Raw genomic sequence first — 27,134 nt, 5'->3', positions numbered from 1 at the left:
AAAATGTCCACCACATCAGTTTAAACTAAAAAAAAATTGCATTTTCTCCCCATCTGACAGTCATACAAGGCTGTGCCTGAATTTGCATTAACAGAATATTCATATGGTCAAATCAAGAGTCTTACATGAGTGTGATTTTTACAATTATAAGACTGTATGTCCTCTGAGTATATGAGGATTGAATTTTAGTAAAGTTTCAGTGCCACACATACAATACATGCACCTTGTTTTCCTAATCTCACCTGTATATATCCCATAATACCTGTAAATATCCTATTTTACCTGTATATATCCCATATTACCTGTAAATATCCTGTATATATCCTATATTGCCTGTATATATTGTATATTACCTGTATATATCCTATGTTACCCATATATGTCCCATATTACCAGTATATATCCTGTATATAGCCTATATTGACTGTATATATCCTATATTATCTGCATATATCCCATAATACCTGTATATATCCTATACTGCCTGTATAAATCCTATATTATCTGTATATATCCTATATTACCCGTATATATCCCATATGACCTGTATACATCCTTTATATATCCTATATTATCTGTGTATATCCTATATTATCTGTATAAATCCCATATTACCTGTATATATCCTATATTGCCTGTATATATCCTATATTATCTGTATAAATCCCTTATTACCTGTATACATCCTTTATATATCCTATATTATCTGTATATATCCTATATTGCCCGTATATATCCCATATTATCTGTATACATCCTTGATATATCCTATATTACCTGTATATATCCTATATTATCTGTATATATGCCATAATACCTGTATATATCCTTTATTACCTGTATAAATCCTATATTATCTGTATAAATCTCATATTACCTGTATATAGCCTTTATTGCCTGTATATATTCTATATTATCTGTATATATTCTATAATACCAGTATATATTCTATGTTACCTGTATATATCGCATATTACCTGTATATATCCTATATTAGCTGTATAAATCCTATATTATCTGTATATATCCTATATTACCTATATATGACGTGTTTTTGCTGGGTTTTTTTGTTTTTTTTTTTACTGCAGATTTGCACAAGAAAAACCTGAATTCCCAGTTTGACAAGTATTATTTTCATATCTCCACATCATATGTTATGTCACATGTTTTTTTTAACTACTGCGGATGCTGTTAGCTCCATGTTTAACCCTTTAATCAATAATCAAATAGTATTATCAATGGAGACAGGGATACAACAGAAAATGAAGATTTTTTTGTTTTTCTTGCTGTTATTTTTTTCTATTGTTTTATGTCGTTTGTTTTATAATTATGATTTTATGATTGATGTCCTACACTTTGTTGTTCTTAAAGTGCATTATAAACAAAGTTGAGTTGAGAAAAGAGAGTCAAAGTTTTTCTAACTGCAGCTTTTTCACATTTCATTTGAACGACAGGTTGGAAACGTTATCACTTACACTTTGGCTGTTAGCATCAAGTGTCGTGTACGATTTAAACAACACCACCAAACTGAACATTACACCTGATTTAACTGCACAAAAATCCAGGTGCAAACAAGATCATGTATCTGAGGGCCTGTTAGCATAACCTACACCTGGTTCAAAGTGGAGGATGGGTGGAAGGAAAGTCCAACCGAGCTCACAGCCCCTTCAACAAGTACAAAAACGTGCAAATATTTCCTCACCTGTTACTTCCTCGAAGCGGTTCGCTGCCCTTCCTCCAGGAGATCACACCCCAAGGCGACATCTTGGGTTTGCATTCGATGAGCGCATCTCCTCCAACCTTCACCAGCGTCTGGCTCCTCAGTTGGTTGTGAGAAAAATCTGGAGCAACAGCTGAGACAGAAACAGCATATTGGAGAAAAAAAAAACAAACAAACCCTGACATTTCACATTTGTTTTACTGTTAATGATCTCAGAAAATTAATTTAACCCTTTTTTTCGGGCGCCACAACTTTTCATACACCGTCACTCAAACTACTGTAACTCTTGAACCGTTTACACAATTGACAAAATTCAAACAGCATCTAAAAGCTGAGATTGAGAGCTTTTGATTGATATATTACATGTTAGCGTAGAGTATTGACTGAGGGGGAGGGGTGGAAATGTGCAGAGCCACAAGCAGCAGAGTGCAGTCGGTGAGAGAGAAATGGTAGATTTTTATTACTGTTAGCAGCATTTTACAGAGGCTTTAGCTGTGTTTTAGTAGTGATTTCATGTAAATAATTGTATATAATAGTGAAAGTGCTGTTTTGGAGTGTTCTACTACTGTTCTACTTATTTGCATTTCAACTCTTTTCATGCATTAGTCTGATAATTGTAGAAATATATTAGACTCTGTCAGAAAGAAAAGATCTTCTGCTTTTTGTGTTGAACATCTTTTTCTCCCAAAAATGGGGAATATTTTCATATTTGTTTGCAGAACTATTATATCCATACATTCTTAATGACCCGAAGTTGAATTTAGAGGAAATCTCATTTAGAACGAAGATAAAAGTACCAAATAAAATAGCTGAAACTGGCCATTCCATGGCCTTCTCTAACATGTGTTATGAATAAATAGGCACTCATCAGTTCCATTGAGCATCGGGCTAATTCTGGAGGAATGGTTATAAGGAGGAAGTGCTTTCATCCATTCAACATCAGAATATGTTGACGCCTTCAGACATTTACTCAGAAAAGTGAATCCACTTTAACCATTGACACCGAAGTTACCATAATTCCTGAATCCTTATTAACACGCTACTGACAAAATCCAAATGTCATCTTTTAGCTGAGATTCGGTTCTTTCTATTGGTCTATAAACATTAGGGTAGAGGTCTGCATTGGCTGAGGGGGAGGGGTGGAAGTGGGTGGAGCTTACATCAGCAGAGTGCAGTCAGTGAGAGAGAGATGGAAGATGTTTTTTATAACTTTAGCGAGGTTTTAGCAGTGAATTCTCATAAATAATTGTGTAAAATAGTGATAGTGCAATAATGAAATAAAGCTAAATTAATGTAACTGTTTTTTTTTTCTTTCTGTCTACATGCTTTGTAAATGTATAAATTGTAATATTTTTACGTTGAGAAGTAAACGCGTTTTTAAAACAAATCTTAAGAAATCTGTAATCAATAATGAAACAAAGCTAAATTAATGTAACTGTTTTTTTTTTCTTTTCTGTCTACACGCTTTGTAAATGTATAAATTGTAATATTTTTATGTTGAGAAGTAATCACGTTATTTTTAAAAACAAATCTTAAGAAATTTGTAATCAATAATTAAATAATGCTAAATTAATGCATTTTTTTTTTCTTTTCTATCTATGCGCTTTGTAATTGTATACATCGTAATATTTTTACATTGAGAAGTAATCACGTTGTTTTTAAAACAAATCTTGAGAAATCTATAATCAATAATGAAACAATGCTAAATTAATGTAACTATGTTTTGTTTTGTTTTTTTCTGTCTATGTCAGGGGTGTCAAACTCATTTTAGTTCAGGGGCCACATTCAGCCCAATTCGATCACAAGTGGGCCAAACCATTAAAATAATAGCACAAAAACTTAGAAATAATGACAACCCCAAATTTTTCACTGCAAAAAATAACTTAAATAACTTAAATTCTGAAAATTTTTACACTTTACAAACTATCCAAAAAAAAAAAAAAAAAAAAAAAGATGTAAATAATCTAAAAAAAAAAAAACCCAGAAATTTCTGAAGAAAAATAAGCACAATTTTATCAATATTCTGCCTCAACTTATGATTTATACATGTGCATTACAGAACAGATCTACCAAGGCACAAAACATTTGTAAAAATTGCACTTATTTTTCTTTAGATATTTCAGGTTTTTACATATTTGCTCCATTTATTGACATTTTATTGTTAAAGGATTTCAGAATTTAATTTTCTTTGCAATAAATCAAAGAGAAAAAATTGGTGTTGCCATTATTTATAGGAATAATGTCTTTTTTTCACATTAAAGAAGAAAATTTGGAGTAATTATTTATAGGTTATAATGCTGTTATTTTCAAGTTTGATGCCCTTGACTTAAGATCTCTAGGGTAATTTTTGCACTTTGCAAATTCATCCCGTGGGCCGGATTGGAAGTTTTGGCGGGCCGGTTTTGACACCTGTGGTCTATGTGCTTTGTAAATGTAAAAATTGCAATACTTTAAAGCTGGGAATGGACCCCAGGAAGAACAGTCTCTGCTTTGGTAGTGACTAATGGGGATCCTGAAATAAAGAAAAAAGAAGAATAGTGCTGTTTTTGAGTGTTCTGCTCGTGTGGTTTGCCATGTTTTTATCAAGTTTCATAGTTTTTTCCCCCCACTGTTTTTATCAGTATATTTCCAGTTTGTATAGTTCATGGATAGTTGCTGTAAATATTATATAAATGTATGTATATATTTACATATATGTAAATCTATCTGCAGAGTTATCCAGGGCATAAAGAGACGAAGTGTCTGTATTTGAATCAGATGATGGATGTTTTTGTCAGTGAAACTAGACAGAAAGTGAACACAGACTATCGCAGGATCCAAATGACAAGAAAGAGCTCAAAATAAGAAGAAGAACATGGACACAGAATGATCTACACCAGGGGTCACCATCCCTGGTCCTCAAGATCTACTATCCTGCATGTTTTAGATGTATCCCTCTTCCAACACAACTGATTCAGATGATAAGCCTATCATCAAGCTCTGCAGAAGCCTGATAACAACCTGTCAGGTGTGTTCGAAGAAGGAAACATCTAAAACCTGCAGGATAGTAGATCTGGAGGAGCTCTGATCTAGGCAAACTACAATATTTGAGCACATGGAAAATAGCTGAAAGTTTATTTCTGTAATCTCATAAAGTGTCGTTCTGAACAATTACAGGTGTTTTTCATAATAAATATTCATTCATTCATCATCTGAACCTGCTTTATCCTCACTAGGGTCACTGGAGTCTATTCCAGCTACTTATGGGCAAAGGCGGGTTTTTTTTTTTTTTTTTTATAATAAAGATGATTTTTAAAAATTCAGTCTATTTTTTCTATAGCACTGTTTTAAGCATTAATTACATATAATAGCAATTATTAATGGACAGATATTGAAAGTTAAGTTCTTCCTGAAAAAAGGTGCAAAAGAATTGGCAAATAAAGCACAATTTTCAGACATTTTTATCGCAAAAAAAACAAAGAAATCTAGAGAGCCTGTTATAATGGTAGTCTTTAAAGGGTTAAGGTTTTTTCAGAGTATTAAAAATCTAAAATTGAGTCCATAAATACACCTAATTATTCTTTGTGCTTTTAGTAAAGGATAATCACAAAGCAGAACAGCGTCCAAAATGCATTTAATCACTTTCAATTCACTGCTATTGTCGCTCAAGCTGCATGTGATTTTTGGCCACGTTTTCATCGTCGAGAGAGAAATGTCAAGTGCTTTCGCCTTTCGCCTTTTGCCAGCTGATTGTTAAACACATGATAATTTTTCGCGGCAGGTGAACCACTTAAAAACAATACACACCCTGTTTGAACAGAGTGTACCTGTCTGGTTCTGTCTGTGTTTTTAGAGTCCACTTTGGCTTTTGTGTTGTCCGTTTGGAGCCTGGTTCCAGTCAGCAGCTGATCGGGATGTGAAGCGTTCAAGGCTGAATAGTGAATGAGTGTGGTGATTGACAGGCCGGACGGGGGAGAGGGCGGGGCTGGCGAACGGAGCGGCTGCCGGCGTACATTACTGTCAGCCGCGTGATTCATCTTATAATTAATGCTTTTCAATTAGTGGCCAATAAGAGAGAGGTCAGAGGTCATCGACAGTATCGAACAGAGGAAGGAGACGGGGGCAAACTTGAAAACAAATACGGATGAATGTAAACTCGTCGCCATGACAACGTGGATATTGTATTATTCCATGAACGCTTGAGCCAAAGCATAATATTAACATCCAATCAAGTGTGTGGTGCTTTCAGGGAGTTTAGTTTTCACAGTTTTTTTTATTTTTTTTTATCTATCAATATTAAAATAGATTAGATAGATTTAAATATTTTATACATATCGGCTAAAATTTGCTTAAAGGTCTTATTTATGTCTTTGTGCATAAGAAATCAATTTAAGCGAATCCCTAAAGGAACTTTGTGTTGGTAAATGCAAGTTCTGCAAATGTACAGGATTTCAGTTCTGTTCAACATGTTGATGGTCATATGAACTATGTTTTCACGTCAAAAATGTCCAATTTCATCACAATTAATGCTATATTTTCATGTCACAAATGGTCAAATTATATTTTAACTGAATTTACCTGAAAAACAAATATTCCATTCTTTTAGATTCTCCAATTTTTCTTACCAGATTCTATCCTACATATCACGTTTTATTTTTACAGGTTCAATATGGAGTATGGTGCTGATCCATCCTGCTTATGTTACACCAACACATACATTAAGAATGTCACACATCACTTTTGAAATCAACAGTTTTCTAATAATAAGCATTTTTATAAAGAAATAATAATTCTATATTGTTATTTACTCTTTAGTATGATGATAAACTATACAATAAATAATTCTGATCCTAGTTTTTGCACAGGGATCATTAGTGTAAACGGTGACATGGCTGCAGAGCATCAGTATGATGGGATCCGTAACAACCATGTCACATCCGTCCACTGACACATTTTGTGTTTTTGTGTCAGCTGTTATTGTTTTAGATCCACAATACTAACATTTATGAAGAAGAGGAGAATTAGCAATAGTAAGTATGTAAGTTTATTACTAATACAGTACTGGTACTGACCAGAGCATCATGGGTAATGTCACGTCCGTCCACCAACAAAAGTTTTCACATACACGTGCTATTCAAAATCCAATATTTCTGAAAATAGAGCTTCCACTGTCTAATAACCCTTTCATGCACAGGCCACTCCAGTGGTAAGCTCTTCTCCAGCTGTTCTCTTCTATATTTGTGGGTTTTGCTGTTTTAGTTCCATATCAGCCAACACAGTGGACACTTACGCACCATCCCATACACTGACATTCAGGCCATTACTGTAACTGTACTGTTCTTGATAAACCTGATCTGCACTAACATGTTTAAGTGTAAATCAATTGTTATTTGTTAGACTAGAAGGTTTTTCTTTTGCATTTTATCTCTATGAAGTGAGTAATTACTAGCATTAGAATACGTTAAAATGTGAGAAGACATCAGATTAGCAGCATTAAAAATGTTTTTATTTCATTGTTTTCATATCACTTTCTAATATTGGGTTTTAAACACGTTTGTATGCTTCAAAAATTAAATGCATGGATATTTTTGTAACTCCATAGAAAAAAAAAACTCGATCACATTGTTTTTTTCATGCCTAAGGAGGGATAAAAACACTGAAGAAAAAAAATCTTGACTAAGGTTCTCACAGTTCATGCATGAAAGGGATAATATCAGTAGTCTGTGCACAAATGGATTAGCATTATTTCAACACAGTTCTATGCATTTCTTACAACTTTTTTTTTTTTTGACAGAAATGGTCAGTCATTTGACCCCCAAAGTAAATTTTAGCCGATACATAAATTGTGGTTGCACATGTACGTGGTGTGATATTAAATACAACATCCTGCTGTCACTCATATTACATATGATGTTGTTTATTTATGGAAGTTCAATGATGTGGACATGTTCCTCACAGGACATATAGAGAATTTAGATACTGTTTCTCTCACCTTGTTAAGCTGCATTATGTAATAAATTCCCATTATGTAATAAAAGTTCAAAATGTAGTAAGAATGTCACGTCATCTTGTAATAAAGCCGCGTTATGTAATAAACTGACGCATTTTGTAATAAACTACCTCAATGCATTATGTAGTACATTTTTTCGCATTATGTAGTAAATTATTACAATTTGAGGTATTTATTACAAAATGCACTTGACACATTTTTATTTTCAGGAAAATGGACTGGAGCTTATCTCTGTGACATAACACACAATAAATGTTTGCTGTTCACTCTGAGGGTTTAGGGTTAGGTTGTCAAGGAACATTTTTCCAAGATGATAAGATACTGTATCAGACACAACTGACACGGCAATAGAATAACAATGTGATAAATTAATCTTTAAACTGTGTGGTTAAAGTTCTGATTACATTACCTGTAGCACCTATGACTAATTTCTTCTAAATTGCTCTGAAATTATATTAATTTGGATTGTTATTACATAATGAACCAGGTTATTACATTTTTTTATAAATAAAAATGTGTCAAGTGCATTTTGTAATAAATTTCTCAAATTGTAATAACTTACTACATAATGTGAAAAAATTTACTACATAATGCGTTGACGTAGTTTATGACAAAATGCGTCAGTTTATTACATAATGCGACTTTATTACAAGATGATGTGACATTCTTATTACATTTTGAACTTTTATTACATAATGGGAATTTATTACAAAATGTGGCTCAACACACCTTGTTAAGTGTCATGTATTAAAAAAAAAAAGAGGTAAAAATAGAATAAGAATAAATAAGCGGTATAAAGAATAAATTATAGCCGAATATAAAGTGTATATGCCAATCAGTTTACAGTCATTAAAGTGAATTTGTTTTACACTGTGTGACTTTTTTTTTTTTTCTTTCTTGGCTTTATTTATTTCCTTCAATAAATTGCAGTGTCCTGTTTATATGGGTAATTTTTTTTGGTAATTTCCTTTGCTAACATGTTCGAAATGAAGTCTATCTAACTGTCTGTCTGTAAAAATGTGTCAAGTGCATTTTGTAATAAATTTCTCAAATTGTAATAAGTTACTACATAATGTGAAAAAATTTACTATATAATGCGTTGACGTAGTTTATGACAAAATGCGTCAGTTTATTACATAATGTGACTTTATTACAAGGTGACGTGACATTCTTATTACATTTTGAACTTTTATTACATAATGGGAATTTATTACAAAGTGTGGCTCGACACACCTTGTTAAGTGTCATGTATTAAAAAAAGAGGTAAAAATAGAATAAGATTAAATTATAGCCGAATATAAAGTGTGTATGCCAGTCAATTTACAGTCATTAAAGTGAATTTGTTTTACACTGTGTGACTTTTTTTTTTTTTCTTTCTTGGCTTTATTTATTTCCTTCAATATATTGCCGTGTCCTGTTTATATGGGTAATTTTTTGGTAATTTCTTTTGCTAACATGTTCGAAATGAAGTCTATCTATCTGTCTGTCTGTAAAAATGTGTCAAGTGCATTTTGTAATAAATTTCTCAAATTGTAATAACTTACTACATAATGTGAAAAAATTTACTATATAATGCGTTGACGTAGTTTATTACATAACGCGTCAGTTTATTACATAATGTGACTTTATTACAAGATGACGTGACATTCTTATTACATTTTGAACTTTTACTACATAATGGGAATTTATTACAAAATGTGGCTCAACACACCTTGTTAAGTGTCATGCGTTAAAAAAAAGAGGCAAAAATAGAGTAAGAATAAATAAGCGGTATAAAGAATAAATTATAGCCGAATATAAAGTGTATATGCCAGTCAATTTACAGTCATTAAAGTGAATTTGTTTTACACTGTGTGACTTTTTTTTTTTTTCTTTCTTGGCTTTATTTATTTCCTTCAATATATTGCAGTGTCCTGTTTATATGGGTAATTTTTTGGTAATTTCTTTTGCTAACATGTTCGAAATGAAGTCTATCTAACTGTCTGTCTGTAAAAATGTGTCAAGTGCATTTTGTAATAAATTTCTCAAATTGTAATAACTTACTACATAATGTGAAAAAATTTACTATATAATGCGTTGACGTAGTTTATTACATAACGCGTCAGTTTATTACATAATGCGACTTTATTACAAGATGACGAGACATTCTTATTACATTTTGAACTTTTATTACATAATGGGAATTTATTACAAAATGTGGCTCAACAGACCTTGTTAAGTGTCATGTATTAAAAAAAAAGAGGTAAAAATAGAATAAGAATAAATAAGCGGTATAAAGAATAAATTATAGCCGAATATAAAGTGTATATGCCAATCAATTTACAGTCATTAAAGTGAATTTGTTTTACACTGTGTGACTTTTTTTTTTTCTTTCTTGGCTTTATTTATTTCCTTCAATATATTGCAGTGTCCTGTTTATATGGGTAATTTTTTTGGTAATTTCTTTTGCTAACATGTTCGAAATGAAGTCTATCTAACTGTCTGTCTGTAAAAATGTGTCAAGTGCATTTTGTAATAAATTTCTCAAATTGTAATAAGTTACTACATAATGTGAAAAAAATGACTATATAATGCAAAAATGTAGTTTATTACATAATGCGGCTTTATTACAAGCTGACGTGACATTCTTATTACATTTTGAACTTTTACTACATAATGGGAATTTATTACAAAATGTGGCTCAACACACCTCCCCCAGTCCCTATCTCTATCGCTCTCTCTTTTTCCCCTTCTCTACTCTCTCTCTTTAACCCCAACTGGTCAAGGCAGACGGCCATCCTCCAGGAGTCTGGGTCTGCTCGAGGTTTCTGCCTGTTAAAGGGAAGTTTTTCCTCGCCACTGTCACCAGTCACAAGTGTTTGCTCCTGGAGGATTCTGTTGGGTTTCTGTAGAATTGACTTAGAGTCTGGTTTTGACCAACTATATATGTAAAATGTCAAGAGATAACTTTTTTGTGATCTGGCGCTATATAAATAAAATTTGATTGATTGAGTGATTTAATTGGTTTTCCCCTGTAAGTCGCTTTGGAAAAAAAAAGCGTCTGCCAAATGCGTAAACAGTACACCTTGTTAAGTGTCATGCGTTAAAAAAAAGAGGCAAAAATAGAGTAAGAATAAATAACCGGTATAAAGAATAAATTATAGCCGAATATAAAGTGTATACGCCAATCAATTTACAGTGATTAAAGTGAATTTGTGATGAATAACATGAATCATACATCAATAACATCCTGATTCTACACATAATGATGACGTACTGAAACCCCTCCCGCATCATCACCCCCTCCCCCAACACACACACACACCCTTGTACGTGGTCTTACCTATAACTCTGAGCTCTGCGTTGGAGTAGACTTCACCGTGCTTGTTCCCGGCGACACACTGGTACATCCCAGTGTCGGACAGGGTCAGTCGGCTGATTGACAACGCACCATTGGCGACTTGTATACGCTCCTGTGGACAAAACACACACACACACACACACACACACACATACATGAAGCTTTAATATGCCTTATTCCCAGTGCTCATCTACATAAAAACAGCCAGCCACTGGGCCAGTGAATTATGGTCTGCATGTGACAGACGTGGCAATAAATCTAGGTTTTCATCACTAATGGAGGGAAAGGCTTGGGTGGATGGAGGCAGGCTAGCAGAAAATGACCCTAATCAATCTGCATGTTTATGAGAGTGAAATAAAACCATGGCCTATTTATATCTGCGCCTGAACCACGGGGCCTGTTTCCCCTTCAGCAGGAGGGGAAGGAACAGGGGAAGGAAAATGGTAACATCTGAGCAGAACTGCATTGGGAAAATTGCTTTTCTGATAGGTATGGCCCGCACATACTAAGTGCTATGTACGTGGTCATGCTGTACCCCCTCGTCTGTTCGAGGCTATCGTTTTGTGCCCGGGGAAGTCTTCCTCGTCACTGAGCCATCAAATTAAGATCTATTTAAAGATGGCCAGGCCTGACGAAGTAAAAAAAAAAAAAAAAAAAAACTTGGACATTTGATCCTCAAACCACATTTAACCCCTTGTAGACGGCTGTTGTAAATTCACATCAATGTTCCACTGTTTTTTGTGATGACGTGCAGCTTAACACGAGTATCAGAGGTGTCAAACATACGGCCCCTGGGCCAAAACCACAACGTTAAAGGGTCCAAAAGACCCACAAGACCCAAACATCCACTGCCCACCAAAAGCATCTACTAGAGTAGAATAGAATAGAATAGAATAGAATAGAATGAAATAGAACAGAATAGAATAGAACAGAATAGAATGAAATCGAATAGAATAGCATGAAATAAAATAGAATAGAATGAAACAGAATACAATAGAAAAGAACAGAATGAAATAGAATAGAATAGAACAGAAGAGAATAGAATGAAATAGAACAGAATATAATAGAATAGAATAGTAGAAGAGAATAGAAGAGAATAGAAGAGAAAAGAACAGAAAGAAATAGAATAGAATAGAATAGAATAGAATAGAATAGAATAGAATAGAATAGAATAGAATAGAATAGAATAGAATAGAATCTTTATTGTCACTGTCACAGGAACAATGAAAATTTGTTAAAAATTAGTACACTGCTTAAAATCTAAGCAATGTAGGAAAGCTAAAAGATTAAAAATTTAACATACATATACTACTAAAGTACTATAAAACTACTGATATACTACACTAATATAATTACAAATGTTTATTTACTGAACTGTAAAGCTCTAAACTATCAATACATGTACATAATTAGTGTAAAATACACTTTGTCATCTTTTCATGGTCATCAGATATGACCCATTTGGACATTCAGAGGCTCTGTAGTTACCGTGTAAACACCGTCATCTTCTACAACACTGATTCACCGGTAAAACCCATGGAGTTGGATCAATGACAGTGGATGGACACACTGGGTTTATGTTCAGTTAATGATAGATTTTACTGAAAAAAGTCACTTTTTCTTCAGTTTTCTCTGTTTTGATATAATAACCTTTGAATTCACTCTGAGCTTTTACAAACATCTACATGATTAGTGAATTAAATATAGAAAAATACATGACTTACACTGGAAATTTTCAAAATAAAGAGGATAATATTACAATAAATGGTGAGAAATCACTTAAGAGAAGTTAAATATAGAGTAAAATTCATTTGTGAACTGCCACAAAGTAGCCCTGGATCTTTTTGGGTTAAGTTGAAAATCCTTGTTGAAGTAATTCAGTAAATTCTGTCAACTTAACTTCAGTGACAGTTGAGGAGAGTGGGCGGAGTTAAGCCCTGTGTCATCACATTTTGGTGACGTAAACATCCAAATGCATCACAGATAATTGACAGGTGCCTTTTCTGGTCGTGAACTTATCATTGCTATTTTGCACCGTGTTTTGAAGCAGGGAATTCATTTTATAACGAACATTACGCATTTATTTTGTTTAAGAAAGTGCCTCAACTGTATGCACTTCCACTGTTTGAAATTACTTTTTCATCAGTTTTTGTCAGTTGTTTCAGACACAAAGTATTGTTAAAGAATCACAATGAAATAGTTATACACTATGTGACATTTGTTTTTTCTTTTTTTGTTGATTTATTTCCTTCGATATATTGCAGCGTCCTGTTTATACGGGTAATTTCTTTTGCCACCTTATGTTTGAAATGAAGTCGGTCTGTCTGATACATTAAGCCTCAACTTTAATCTGAGCTTCAATGAACATCTATATGATCTGTAAATTATATATATATATATATATATATATATATATATATATATATATATATATATATATATATATATATATATATGGTATATATATATATATATATATGGTAGTTCCTAAATGAATTTTTCTCTATATTTAACCTTTCTTAAGTGATTTTGCCCCGTTTATTATAACATTATCCGTTGTATTTTGCATTTTTTCAATGCAACATTTAATTTACCGATTATGTACAGGGTGGGGAAGCAAAATTTACAATATTTTGAGGCAGGGATTGAAAGACAGTGTATGACCAATTAGTTTATTGAAAGTCATGAGAATTTATTTGCCACAAGAAAATTTCCATAATAGAAAATGTTTTTATTCTATGTGTCCTCCTTCTTTCTCAATAACTGCCTTCACACGCTTCCTGAAACTTGCGCAAGTGTTCCTCAAATATTGGGGTGACAACTTCTCCCATTCTTCTTTAATAGTATCTTCCAGACTTTCTCGTAATAGTTTTGCTCATTGTCATTCTCTTCTTTCCATTATAAACAGTCTTTATGGACACTCCAACTATTTTTGAAATCTCCTTTGGTGTGACGAGTGCATTCAGCAAATCACACACTCTTTGACGTTTGCTTTCCTGATTACTCATATAGGCAAAAGTTTGTGAAAAGGTATGGATAATAGTGTTAGGTATGATTATGACATCGATATATGTTTGATTTCAAAACAATTGACGTAGTGCCTGCTGAGAAAAAACAACTAAATGTTCATTGTAAATTTTGCCTCCCCACCCTGTATATATGTATATATATATATATATATATATATATATATATATATGTGTGTGTGTGTGTGTGTGTGTGTGTGTGTGTATATATATATGTGTGTGTGTCTGTGTGTCTGTGTGTGTGTGTAAAAACATGATTTCCATTGAAAAAACACAGTACAGAGGATAATCTTGTAATAAACAATGCAAAATCACTTAAGAAAGGTTAAATATGGAGAAAAATTCATTTTTGCACTGCCACAAAAGTAGCACTGGGTCTTTATAAGTTCACTTGAAAATCCTTGTCGAACTAACTCTAATCATCCAAATACATCACAGACAATTGACAGGTGCCTTTGCCGGTTGCGAACTTATCGTTCCTCTTTTGTGCCTTGTTTTGAAGCAGGGAAAACATTTTATGATGAACATTACGCACTTACTTTGTTTAAGAAAGTGCCTCAGCTTTATGCACTTCCACTGTTTGAAATGACTTTTTCTTGGGGTTGGACAATGTGAGCTCACCTTCTTCCTACTCGCACACAAAGTATTGTTATTGAACCACAATGAAATAGTTTTACACTGTGTGACACTTGTTTTTTTCTTTTTTGGTTGATTTATTTCCTTCAATATATTGCAGTGTCCTGTTTATATGGGTAATTTTTTTGGGTAATTTCTTTTGCTAACGTTCGAAATGAAGTCTATCTGTCTGTCTGTCTGTCTAATACATTAACCCTCAACTTCAATCTGAGCTTTAATGAATATCTACATAATCAGTAAATTACTTACATACATACGAAAATACATGATTTACATAGAAAAAAACGCAAAATACAGAGGAAAATTTTAGAATAAATGGTGTGAAATCACTTAAGAAAGGTTAAATATACAGAAAAATTCATTTGTAAACTGCCACAAAAGTAGCACTGGGTCTTTATGGGTTAACTTGAAAATCCTCATCGAATTAACTCAGTAAATTCTGTCGACTTAGCTTCAGTGACAGTTGAGAAGAGTGGGCGGAGTTAAGCCCTGCGTCATCACGGTTTGGTGATAATTGACAGGTGCCTTTTCCAGTCGCTAACTTATCGTTCCTCTTTTGCACGTTGTTTTGAAAGAGGGAATACATTTTATGACAAATATTAGGCATTTATTTTGTTTAAGAAAGTGCCTCAACTGACTTCCACAAACTTCCACTGTTAGAAATGACTTTTTCTTCAGTTTTCTCTGTTTCTGTTGGTGTCGAGTCATGTAAAATTGGGGTTGGACAATATGAGCTCGGCTTCTTCCTACTCGTTTTCAGACACAAAGTATAGTTAAAGAACCAAGATGAAATAATTATACACTGTGTGACATTTGTTTTTTTCTTTTATGGTTGATTTATTTCCTTCAATATATTGCAGCGTCCTGCCTATCAGCCTGCCCATGGGCAGAAAAAATTATATTAATATTCATCTCCTATAAAAATATAATAAATCAGGACAGTGGATGTTTTTTTCAACTTTTGCTCAAAGTTTAGAACCCTAATATTAATAAAAGTACATCTAAAGTGTATTTTAGTGCAAACTTTAATGTTCAAACATGATTTTTAATCTTTGTGGGGTGAAATATACGCTATTAAAAATCTCCGACACAAACAATTAATTTATGCATATCGTCGTCAATCCAGCCGGAAAAAAAAAACAGGCGAGGATAAAAAATTCTAATTTCTCTTTTAGTTTGTTACAGTTTACTCAGGCATAGTAATAGAAAAAAAACAAAAAACTTGAATTTTTATAATTTTTATTATGAAAAACTGCAAATGGGATTACAGAAATAAACATTCAACTATTTTACATATGCTCAAACATTTGTTTGTCTAGATCATTCTCTGCCCATGTTCTTCTTATTTTTAGCCATTTCTAGTCATTTTTAGCCTGTGTGATTTTCTAGTCTAACTGCAGTCGTGGAAAAAATTATTAGACTATCAAAAATCGCCAAAAACAATGGTTATGCAATCAAGTACTAACTCCTGTGTGTATCATGTGACTAAAAGAGACAGAAAAGAAAACATGGAATGCCTAAAAGCACTGTTTTTGTCAGTACAATGCTATAGATACTGATGTAAGAACTGAAGGGATTTTGGTTTTTATCAAGAAAACATGGAAAAATGAATAGATATCAGCTCTGAAATTAAACTCTTACGAGCTATTTTTGTTGTTCTCATTATATTTGTCCAAACAAATGTACCTTTAGTTGTACCAGGCATTAAAATGAACACAAAATTGAAGAAAACAAGGGGTGGTCTGATCATTTTTTCCGTGACTGTATACAATATTTTAGACAATGGGAATAGATTCTGTGAGGTCTCTAAATGTCCATAGACACCAAGAACATCCATATGAATCTTATTAGAGTGAAGTAATTCTTCATTTACTTTGGGTATGTCTTTTTAGGTGTTTTTCCCCTGAAAATATGGTCAGGGTTAAACAGGTTAAATTGGTAATTTTTGGGTAATTTCTTTTGCTAACATGTTCGAAATGAAGTCTGTCTGTCTGATACATTAACTCTCAACTTTAATTTGAGCTTTAATGAACATCTACAGGGTGGGGAAGCAAAATTTACAATGAACGAATGAAAGTTGTTTTTTCTCAGCAGGCACTACGTCAATTGTTTTGAAACCAAACATATATCGATGTCACACAAATGCTACTAAAATACTACTAAAATATACAAGCTAACGCTGTACAACAGACAGAAGAAATATATACAACATATAAGGATTTACACACACACACACACACACACACACACACACACACATATATATATATATATATATATATATACATATATACAGGGTGGGGAGGCAAAATTTACAATGAACATTTAGTTGTTTTTTCTCAGCAGGCACTACGTCAATTGCTTTGAAACCAAACATATATTGATGTCATAATCATACCTAACACTATTATCCATACCTTTTCACAAACTTTTGCCCATATGAGTAATCAGGAAAGCAAACGTCAAAGAGTGTGTGATTTGCTGAATGCACTCGTCACACCAAAGGAGATTTCAAAAATAGTTGGAGTGTCCATAAAGACTGTTTATAATGGAAAGAAGAGAATGACTATGAGCAAAACTATTACCAGAAAGTCTGGAAGATACTATTAAAGAAGAATGGGAGAAGTTGTCACCCGAATATTTGAGGAACACTTGCGCAAGTTTCAGGAAGCGTGTGAAGGCAGTTATTGAGAAAGAAGGAGGACATATAGAATAAAAACATTTTCTATTATGGAAATTTTCTTGTGGCAAATAAATTCTCATGACTTTCAATAAACTAATTGGTCATACACTGTCTTTCAATCCCTGCCTCAAAATATTGTAAATGTTGCTTCCCCACCCTGTACATAATCGGTAAATTAAATGTTGCATTGAAAAAATGCAAAATACAACGGATAATGTTATAATAAACGGGGCAAAATCACTTAAGAAAGGTTAAATATAGAGAAAAATTCATTTAGGAACTACCATAAAAGTAGTACTGGGCCTTTAAGGGTTAATTTAAGACGTGCTCCGTAATTGTCGGCAGCGAGGGGTTATCTTTCCGAGTTCAGGTTCTCACTCAGCGACTTCACCACCGTATTAAATCCTTGAGCACTTTTTCCTCCATCTCCATGTCACGTTGTGCCTCCTCGTGCCCTTCATCTCCCTGTGTTTTCCTCAGGCTCACCCATAATGTCATTAAAAACTATTTCCATAGGGGTGTGTGAACGGGCCTGAACTCCAGTCACGGGGGATTAAGGTACTGTCACATAAAAAGAGAGACTGTCCTCGCCCAAAAAGATCACAAACTAATCCTGTGTTAGAGCAGGTTGTGCCTCCATTTCCATAACGCTCGGCGGCTCCGGATGTGCAGGGGCGAATATCCCTGCTGGCAAGGGAGGCAAATGGTGGCGTATATCAGTCTGTGCATGGAAAGCACTCCCGTTTATGGCTGCTATTAATTAAGCATGACGTTACTCTCAAATCAGCAGTTTTTCATGCAGGGACCTGGGGGGACCATCTGTACGCCTTATGCTGAAGGAAAATGATTGGCAATGTCATTTGGCAACAACACTGGGTCGAATCGATTGATATAAAACGACCCCAAAAAAAGAAAAAAGAAACGTGTGAAAGAATAGATGTGGTGAAGGAATGTTGAGCCTCTGGAACGTGGATTTAAGCTGCAGCTACTGAAACGCTGATTCTAACAAGACCGTGTGTTCGAAACAGGACAATAAAACTACACTTTAGTCAGTGTTAACTAAGAGATTTCCTAAATGTATCTGACTAGAAATCAATAAAAGACTAAAATAAAGGGAAAATCAATAGTAATGGAGTTGACTGAATCCGCACTTCATGTATTTAAAAGCAAAAGCTACATTTCCTTGTGTTTTCTAAAGCAAATATAATGTACGTCATGACCATGCATCACTTCTACATCTGTTTACGCCATTCTACAATGTTACCATTTTAGCAGATGCAGTGATGTGCAAAAAAATTCATTTCTCATTCTCTTAAGATAAAATAAAAACATTGATTCCATGAAAACTTTGCACTGAGGTGATTTAGAAAGTTTAACCCGATAAGGACAACCATTAAAACAGGCCTAGATTTCTTTATGTTGTTTTTGCAATAAAAGTGTCAGAAAAGTGTTTTTGCCAATTCTTTTGCACTTAACTTTCCATATGTATCTATGAAATATCATTATTACATGTAAGAAAAACTTTCAGTATTTATCCATGAATTATCATTATTATATATAAGAAAAACTTTCAATATTTATCCATGAATTATAATTATTATATGTAAGAAAAACTTTCAGTATTTATCCATAAATTATCATTATTATATATAAGAAAAACTTTCAATATTTATCAACGAATTATAATTATTATATGTAGGAAATGCTTAAAACAGGCCTAGATTTCTTTATGTTGTTTTTGCAATAAAAGTGTAGGAAAAGTGGCTTTTTTGCCAATTCTTTTGCACTCAACTTTTAATATGTATCCATGAATGATCATTATTATATATGAGAAAAAAATTTAATTTTTATCCATGAATTATCATTATTATATATAAGAAAATCTTTCAATATGTATCCATGAATCATCATTATTATATATAAGAAAAACTTTCAATATTTACCCATGAATTATTATTATTATATGTAGGAAATGCTTAAAACTGTGTCCTATAGTAAAAAAAAAAAAAAAAAAAAAAGAAAACCTTGAATTTTTATAATTTTTATTATGAAAAACTGTAAATGTTAATAATTAAACTTTATGGGATTATAGAAATAAACATTCAACTATTTTATATATGCTCAAACATTTGTTTGTCTAGATCATTCTCTGTTCATGTTCTTCTTATTTTTAGCTATTTCTAGTCATTTTTAGCCTGTGTGATTTTCTAGTCTAACTACAGTCGTGGAAAAAAATATTATACCATCAAAAATCATCAAAAACAACGGTTATGCAATCAAGTACTAATTCCTGTGTGTATCATGTGACTAAAACAGACAGAAAAGAAAACATGGAATGCTTAAAAGCATTGTTTTTGTCAGTACAATGCCATGGATACTGGTGTAAGAACTGAAGTGATTTTGGTTTTTACCAAAAATGATGGAAAATGTCTGGATATCAGCTCTGAAATTAAACTCTAATGAGCTGTTTTTGTTGTTCTCATTATATTTGTCCAAACAAATGTACCTTTAGTTGTACCAGGCATTAAAATGAACAAGAAATTGAAGAAAACAAGGGGTTGTTTAATAATTTTTTCCGCGACTGCATCAATAAACTACAAAAAGTAGAAAAATACAGATAAAACAGTGAAAAAAAGCAGCAAAACTCAATAAAAACACAGCAAAACACACTAGTAGACTACTCCAAATCATCACCATCACTGTTAAATACAATTATTCACAAGTATTCACTGCAAAAACCTCGCTAAAATGCTGCTAAAAGTAATAAAATTCTACCATCTCTCTCTCACCGACTGCACTGTGCTGCTCTTGGCTCCGCCCACTTCCACCCCTCCCCCTCAGCCAAAGCAGACCATTTAAGATCAACAATAACTAACATCACTCAGGTAAAAGTGACTCTAAGCCTAACCTCTGCCAGCAGGTACTAGAGTCGACTGATTCTAATTCTATTTCTGGGTGAAGTTCTTAAGCATCTGCTGCCCGACAGAAACAACCACGTTACAAGTACACTAAGACATCGGTGAGGTGCTTCTCTAAATGGACTAAATCCTGTTTCATGGTGGAGTCTCCCTTTAATTGCGCAGCCACTTAATCCTGCAGCTATTGTCAATAAAGCAGCAGAGTGAGGTCCTCCAGATAAAAAAAAAAAAAAAAAAAAAACTACTACAGCCACGAGAAAAGAGGGATTCCAATAAACCAGCGCTCTCACTGAACAGGACGGCAACACAATGCAGCAATATTTCAAGTGTCATTCTTTGTGAAAGCAGCAGAAAAAGTGAAACACGGCAGCATTAAGCGCTTGTCCAATGAGGAGACACATAATCATGAAGCTAAATTAGAAGTAACGAAGGGTGAAATACTGAGAAGAGAGGGAGATTCTGTTTTCTGTCACATATACAGCATAAACACTAACCTGCACAGAGATTTATTAAAGGTTTGCACGTGTAAAAACATGTGCAAACTTGACTGCACATGCAAAAACATGTTGTAACTTACCTACACTGCAAAAATCAACATCTTACCAAGTGTATTTTTCTCATTTCTAGTCAAAATATCTCATCACACGAAACCAGGGTTTTTCAACCTTGGGGTCGGGACCCCATGTGGGGTTGCCTGGAATTCAAATGGGGTTGCCTGAAATTTCTAGTAATTGATAAAAAATGAATACTTACTACTAAAAAATTACAATATATAGCCTAAATGTTGCCTAAAATTAATGTTTATTTGCAACATAGTATAGCAAACTATTACACGATCAAAAACAAATTAATTTTAGCCAAAAAAAAAAAAAAGTCTGTTTTGAATGTCTGGAGTTGCCTGAAATTTTTAATAATTTATGAAAAAGAAAACAAATAAATAAAAATTAAAACTTACTAATAAAAATTTGCATTATATAGCCTAAATGTTGCCTAAAATTAACGTTTATTTGCAACATAGTATAGCAAACTATTACACGATCAAAAACAAATTAATTTTAGCCAAAAAAAAAAAAAAGTCTCTGTTTTGAATGTCTGGGGTTGCCTGAAATTTTTAATAATTTATAAAAAAGAAAACAAATAAATAAAAATTGAAACTTACTAATAAAAATTTTCATTATATAGCCTAAATGTTGCCTAAAATTAACGTTTATTTGCAACATAGTATAGCAAACTATTACACGATCAAAAACAAATTAATTTTAGCCAAAAAAAAAAAAAAAGTCTCTGTTTTGAATGTCTGGGGTTGCCTGAAATTTTTAATAATTTATAAAAAAGAAAACAAATAAATAAAAATTAAAACTTACTAATAAAAATTTGCATTATATAGCCTAAATGTTGCCTAAAATTAACGTTTATTTGCAACATAGTATAGCAAACTATTACACGATCAAAAACAAATTAATTTTAGCCAAAAAAAAAAAAAAGTCTCTGTTTTGAAAGTCTGGGGTTGCCTGAAATTTTTAATAATTTATAAAAAAGAAAACAAATAAATAAAAATTAAAACTTACTAATAAAAATTTGCATTATATAGCCTAAATGTTGCCTAAAATTAACATTTATTTGCAACATAGTATAGCAAACTATTACACGATCAAAACAAATTAATTTTAGCCAAAAAAAAAAAAAAGTCTCTGTTTTGAATGTCTGGGGTTGCCTGAAATTTTTAATAATTTATAAAAAAGAAAACAAATAAATAAAAATTGAAACTTACTAATAAAATTTGCATTATATAGCCTAAATGTTGCCTAAAATTAACGTTTATTTGCAACATAGTATAGCAAACTATTACACGATCAAAAACAAATTAATTTTAGCCAAAAAAAAAAAAAAAGTCTCTGTTTTGAATGTCTGGGGTTGCCTGAAATTTCTAATAATTTATAAAAAAAAAAAAAAAAAAAAAAATTGAAATTAAACTTACTACTTAACTTTTATTTGCGACATATTATAGCAAAATATTACATGATCAAAAACAAATTAATTTTAGCCAAAAAAAAAAAAGTCACTTTTAAAGTCTTTGAAAAGGTTCGTTAAGTATCTTTGTGTTATTTATGCAATAAATTATATAAATGTTTCAAATTGGATTTTGTATTTTTTTGTGTATTTTTCGGCCTTTTGTGTAGATATAGTAGGTTAAAGTGAAAAAAAGAATAGGCAGATGACATAGATGAAGTTGTGCTGAAAAAAAAGATACTAAACATGGATATAATAAACATTTTTTTAAATATAGTATATAAAGGCAAAATCAAAAGTCCATAAAAATGGCCAAAAAAGGCTCAGACCCTTAAGGGTTAAAATAAGATATAATCACCTAAAGAGTAACTTTTCAGTGAGATATAAGAGCTTATTTTTAGACAATAGGTCTTGAAAATCTTATTTCAAGAAGTCTTACCAAGATCGTGTTCACTTGTTCTATTGGCAGATTTTTTTACTTGAATTAAACAAAAAATCTTGAATGAAGCAAAAAAAGTAAAAAAAAAAAAAAAAAAAAAAAAAAGAATGAATAAGTAAAATAGTGATATCACAAGATGCAAAGCGGGCTAAGAGCAATAAAATACAACCATCATAAAAAAAAAAAAAAAGAAATTAAAATATGGTAAAAAAAAAAAAAAAAAAACCCAAAAAAAACAATATAGGAAATCTAAAAAACATCTCACTCACTGATTAAAAGCTAACGAGAAAAAGTGCGTTTTTAGCAGAGGCGATTTCTCATAGACTGCAAGGGAAGCTCGGCTTCCCCTAAAATCACAAAAATTAAATGGTCAAATATGTAAATATATATGTGTTGACATTTCATTGACTACAAATGTGTTAGAACCCGTTCATCTCACAGACGAGTTTGTTCAGAATCAGATTTATCACAAATCAGCAGACTCGATGTTGTTCACTTCTCATACATTCCCGTTGTGCTGTTTTCTCATTCGATCTCTGCTCAGTGCATTTGCCCGTAGACGCTCAGCGTCCATGCACTTCAATGGGACTGAGTGGAACAGTTTTTTTCATTGCCTCAAAACTGGACGGTAATTGGATAAATGCCACAATGTTGTCCCGCCCCTGGACGCTCGGCGTCTCTGGAGGTGAATGGAGCTGTGGGCGGAGCTCGGCCGGGCTGGACGCCGGGCTTCCACGTGCTGATTGGAGGATGAGTCGAAAGGCTGAATCCCATTTGACTGACAGCTGTTTTGAGATCTACTCCTTCACTGACACAGTTCAGTTTAATACCATCGTGCATTCTGCTGTGAAATCGAGAGAGAAACCACTACAAAATGATTTGTTCATTTCTTGCACTGTAAATAAAACACACTCAATGTACTTCCTTGTTTCAATTTAACATAATTTCAACATTTTCTTGTTTACTTCGTACGATAAGGTCACTGACCATTGTCTTAAAAAGGAACAGAGGGCCGAATTTATGTTTAAATACACTGTAAGACCAAATAAGTTGAGTTTACTTTAAAAATTTGACTAAACTGGTTACCTTAAAAAATTTAAGTAATGAGTAATGACAACTTGAGTGTATTAAACTTAAATGCTCGATTTGAATGGAATTACTATTTTAAGTACAACACACTAAATGCCAAATTAATTTAACTTAACATTTGTTGTAATGTCAATTGCTTTGTATAATCATTAACTTAATATCATCAGTTCATTGTACACAATTCCAAGCTGGTTTAAATTTCAAATCTTGTGCAATATAAATTGCTTTGTATAATTAAACCCAATATACTATAATATGGATGGAAGTTAAGCAGGAAGTTAGCTCAGTGTAATTTGCTAGGACAGTAAGTGCTTTTACTTTGGCAAGGTGTAAAGATTTACATTGAACTAGCGCAATATAGGTTGAACAGGAAATCCATTGTTCTTCCTATGGCTCTCACTCATGGTGCAGCTCCACAAAAATACAAAAACAAACACAAAAAGTCCAAAAAACACTGACATACACACATTCAGTCCAAATTAACAAACACTAACACCACAACCCCGCTGAACCCCTGCACAGAAAAAGAACACATTTTCAACAACAGGCCCAATACCCACAATGCACTGTGGAGATAAAAAGGTGTGGTCATGACTAAAACTTGGTGATTTAATGCCATTCAACTTAAAGTTTTTTGTACTTTCTACTATGTCTACAAATTAGTAGAATATACTGAACATTTTATAGTAATTGAATAAAACTTAAATCATTTAAGCACATTGTAATTAAAGCATTTTAGTAAATACAAAGTCTGAGCTTAGAGTGTCACTTGACTTTTTTTTTTTATGTAAGCTGACAATGAGCTTCCCCTCTGTGAAAGACAAGCAGCCGTCACTGGATTTTAGATGGGATTTAAATACAAAGACTGAGCCTGCCCAACACCATCAGATTGGACCCTTTGGTGGGCCGGTTTTGTCCCACGGGTTGCATGTTTGACACCCCTAGTGTAAAGTTTCCAAAAAGTGGGTTATATTTATCCTCATGACTCAGTTAGTTTATAAATTGATCTTTCTGTTTGTGTTCATCCAAAGTTAGATAAGTGTCAGCAGAAATATTCCCGTGAACTATGTAATCAGAAAGGTCTCGATTGATTCAGTGCAATAAATAAGGACAAATGGTGCACGCTCTTCCCACTGCTGCTTACATCATTGACCTTTCCCTCTTCCACTCATTAAGCCTCTGTGGTTAATGGTGGCATTTCAAACAATGCAACACCTTTGCTGATTAATCCCTCCACCCATGCATTCTGAATATAACCATTTATTACATCTACATCCAGAAAATCTGCCAAAATAATAATAAATAATAAAAATAAATAAATCAACAGTCACTGCAACCTTTAATCACGCATCCCAGAAGGCCTAGCGTGGCGATGTGTGGCAGTCTGATCGCATTCATTACCTCTGAGGATTACTATTTAAGCCCATTTGCCTATTTTATTAAATCAGCTCTCCTAATATTTACTGTCTAATGAAAAACCCATTAATTACAACGATAAAAGGTGTATTTTTTTCCCCCCTCCTATTAAAAAACAGATGGGCTAAACAAACAAACGAACAAACAAACACAAAAGCACAAGTTTTATAAAGGTTTTGATAAACATGTTAGCTACCGGCGAAACAGATTGTTGATTATTCCTCCTTGAAAACAAGCCAAAATCTGGTTTTAAGAGAAAAAAAAAAAAAAAAAAAAAAAGAAAAGGGAAGCTTTTGCTGTGAGTTTTGCCTCAAGTAAAACAACGACAGCCTGGTTTCATTCCAAACACATGTGTAACATTCAAGTACTGATCAATATCCTCTGCTGTGTTTGGGCCTTTTTCTCGCATAATGAAGAAAATTAACATAATGTGTGTTTATTTATAAGGTGTAAGCTCCACTGTGTCCACTCAGTCTAGTCCAACATCCAGGATAAAACAGCCGATAGAATAATACAAAATAAGTGTAAAATCAAACCTGGTTCTGGTAGAAAACTCAACTTTGGGTCATTTTTGTTCAAGCTGTTGATCATTTTGTTTTTATACTTGATTATTTTGGTCATTTTTACTCATGTTGCTTGTTCTTTTATTGGTTTTTATTCAATATTTTGATTATTTTTGTTCATTTTGGTGATTATTTTGTTCTTTGAATATTTGGTCATTTTTACTCATGTTGCTTGTTATGTTACTGTATTTTTTGGTTCAATTTCTTGATGATTTTGTTCATTTTGTTGGTTATTTTGTTGTTTTATTTGATTATTTGGTCATTTTAATTCATGTTGCTTGTTATTTTATTGTTTTTTGGTTCAATCTCTTGATAATTTTGTTCATTTTTGTTCATTTTGTTGATTATTTTGTTCTTTTAGTTGATTATTTTGGTCATTTTTACTCATGTTGCTTGTTATTTTATTGATTTTTGTTCAGTTTCTTGACAATTTTGTTCTTTTAGTTGATTATTTTGTTCATTTTTACTCATGTTCCTTGTTCTTCTATTGATTTTTGTTCAATATCTTGATTATTTTGTTCATTTTTGTTCATTTTGTTTTGTTATTTTGTTCTTTTAGTTGATTAGTTTGGACATTTTTATCATGTTCCTTGTTATTTTAGAGATTTTTAAACAATTTCTTGATGATTTTGTTCATTTTTGTGATTATTTTGTTCTTTTATTTGATTATTTTGTTAATTTTTGTTCATTTTGTTGATTATTTTGTTCTTTGATTATTTGGTCATTTTTACTCATGTTGCTTGTTATTTTATTGTTTTGTTTGTTCAATTTCGTTATGATTTTGTTCATTTTTGGTCATTTTGTTGATTATTTTGTTCTTTCAGTTGATTATTTTGGTCATTTTTACTCATGTTTTTGTTCAGTTTCTTGATAATTTTCTTCTTTTAGTTGATTATTTTGTTCATTTTTACTCATGTTGCTTGTTCTTTTATTGATTTTTGTTCAATATCTTGATTATTGTGTTCATTTTTGTTCATTTTGTTGATTGTTTTGTTCTTTTAGTTGATTATTTTAGACATTTTTACTTATGTTGCTTGTTATTTTATTGATTTTTTTTTCAGTTTCTTGATAATTTTGTTCTTTCAGTTGATTACTTTGCTCATTTTTACTCATATTGCTTACTATTTTATTGATTTTTGTTCAATGCCTTGATTATTTTGGTCATTTTTGTTCATTTTTTTGATAATTTTGTTCTTTTAGTATATTATTTTGTTCATTTTTACTCATGTTGCTTGTTTTTTGTTATTGATTTCTGTTCAATTTCTTGATTATTTTGTACATTTTTGTTCATTTTGTTAAATATTT

At 32.4% G+C, this 27,134-nt stretch overlaps 1 protein-coding gene across 1 annotated transcript in view; it reads right to left on the bottom strand.

Annotated features, from left to right (window-relative positions):
- Positions 1–1,698: 1,698 nt before the first annotated feature.
- The window catches only part of LOC115419505 (contactin-3-like), a 243,382-nt gene continuing 217,946 nt past the window's right edge, over positions 1,699–27,134 (bottom strand). Inside the window, exons 9-10 of the mRNA XM_030134320.1 lie at positions 11,032–11,161; positions 1,699–1,853 (exon numbers count right to left, since the gene is read on the bottom strand). Of these exons, the coding sequence (XP_029990180.1) occupies positions 1,699–1,853; positions 11,032–11,161 (285 nt within the window). The remainder of the gene's footprint in view (positions 1,854–11,031; positions 11,162–27,134) is intronic.

This window comes from Sphaeramia orbicularis, chromosome 5 (genome assembly GCF_902148855.1).
Source record: "Sphaeramia orbicularis chromosome 5, fSphaOr1.1, whole genome shotgun sequence".
Lineage (NCBI taxonomy): Eukaryota > Metazoa > Chordata > Actinopteri > Kurtiformes > Apogonidae > Sphaeramia > Sphaeramia orbicularis.
The sequence above is the reverse complement of the archived record's forward strand: the minus strand, read 5'-3'. Positions and strand labels throughout refer to the sequence as shown.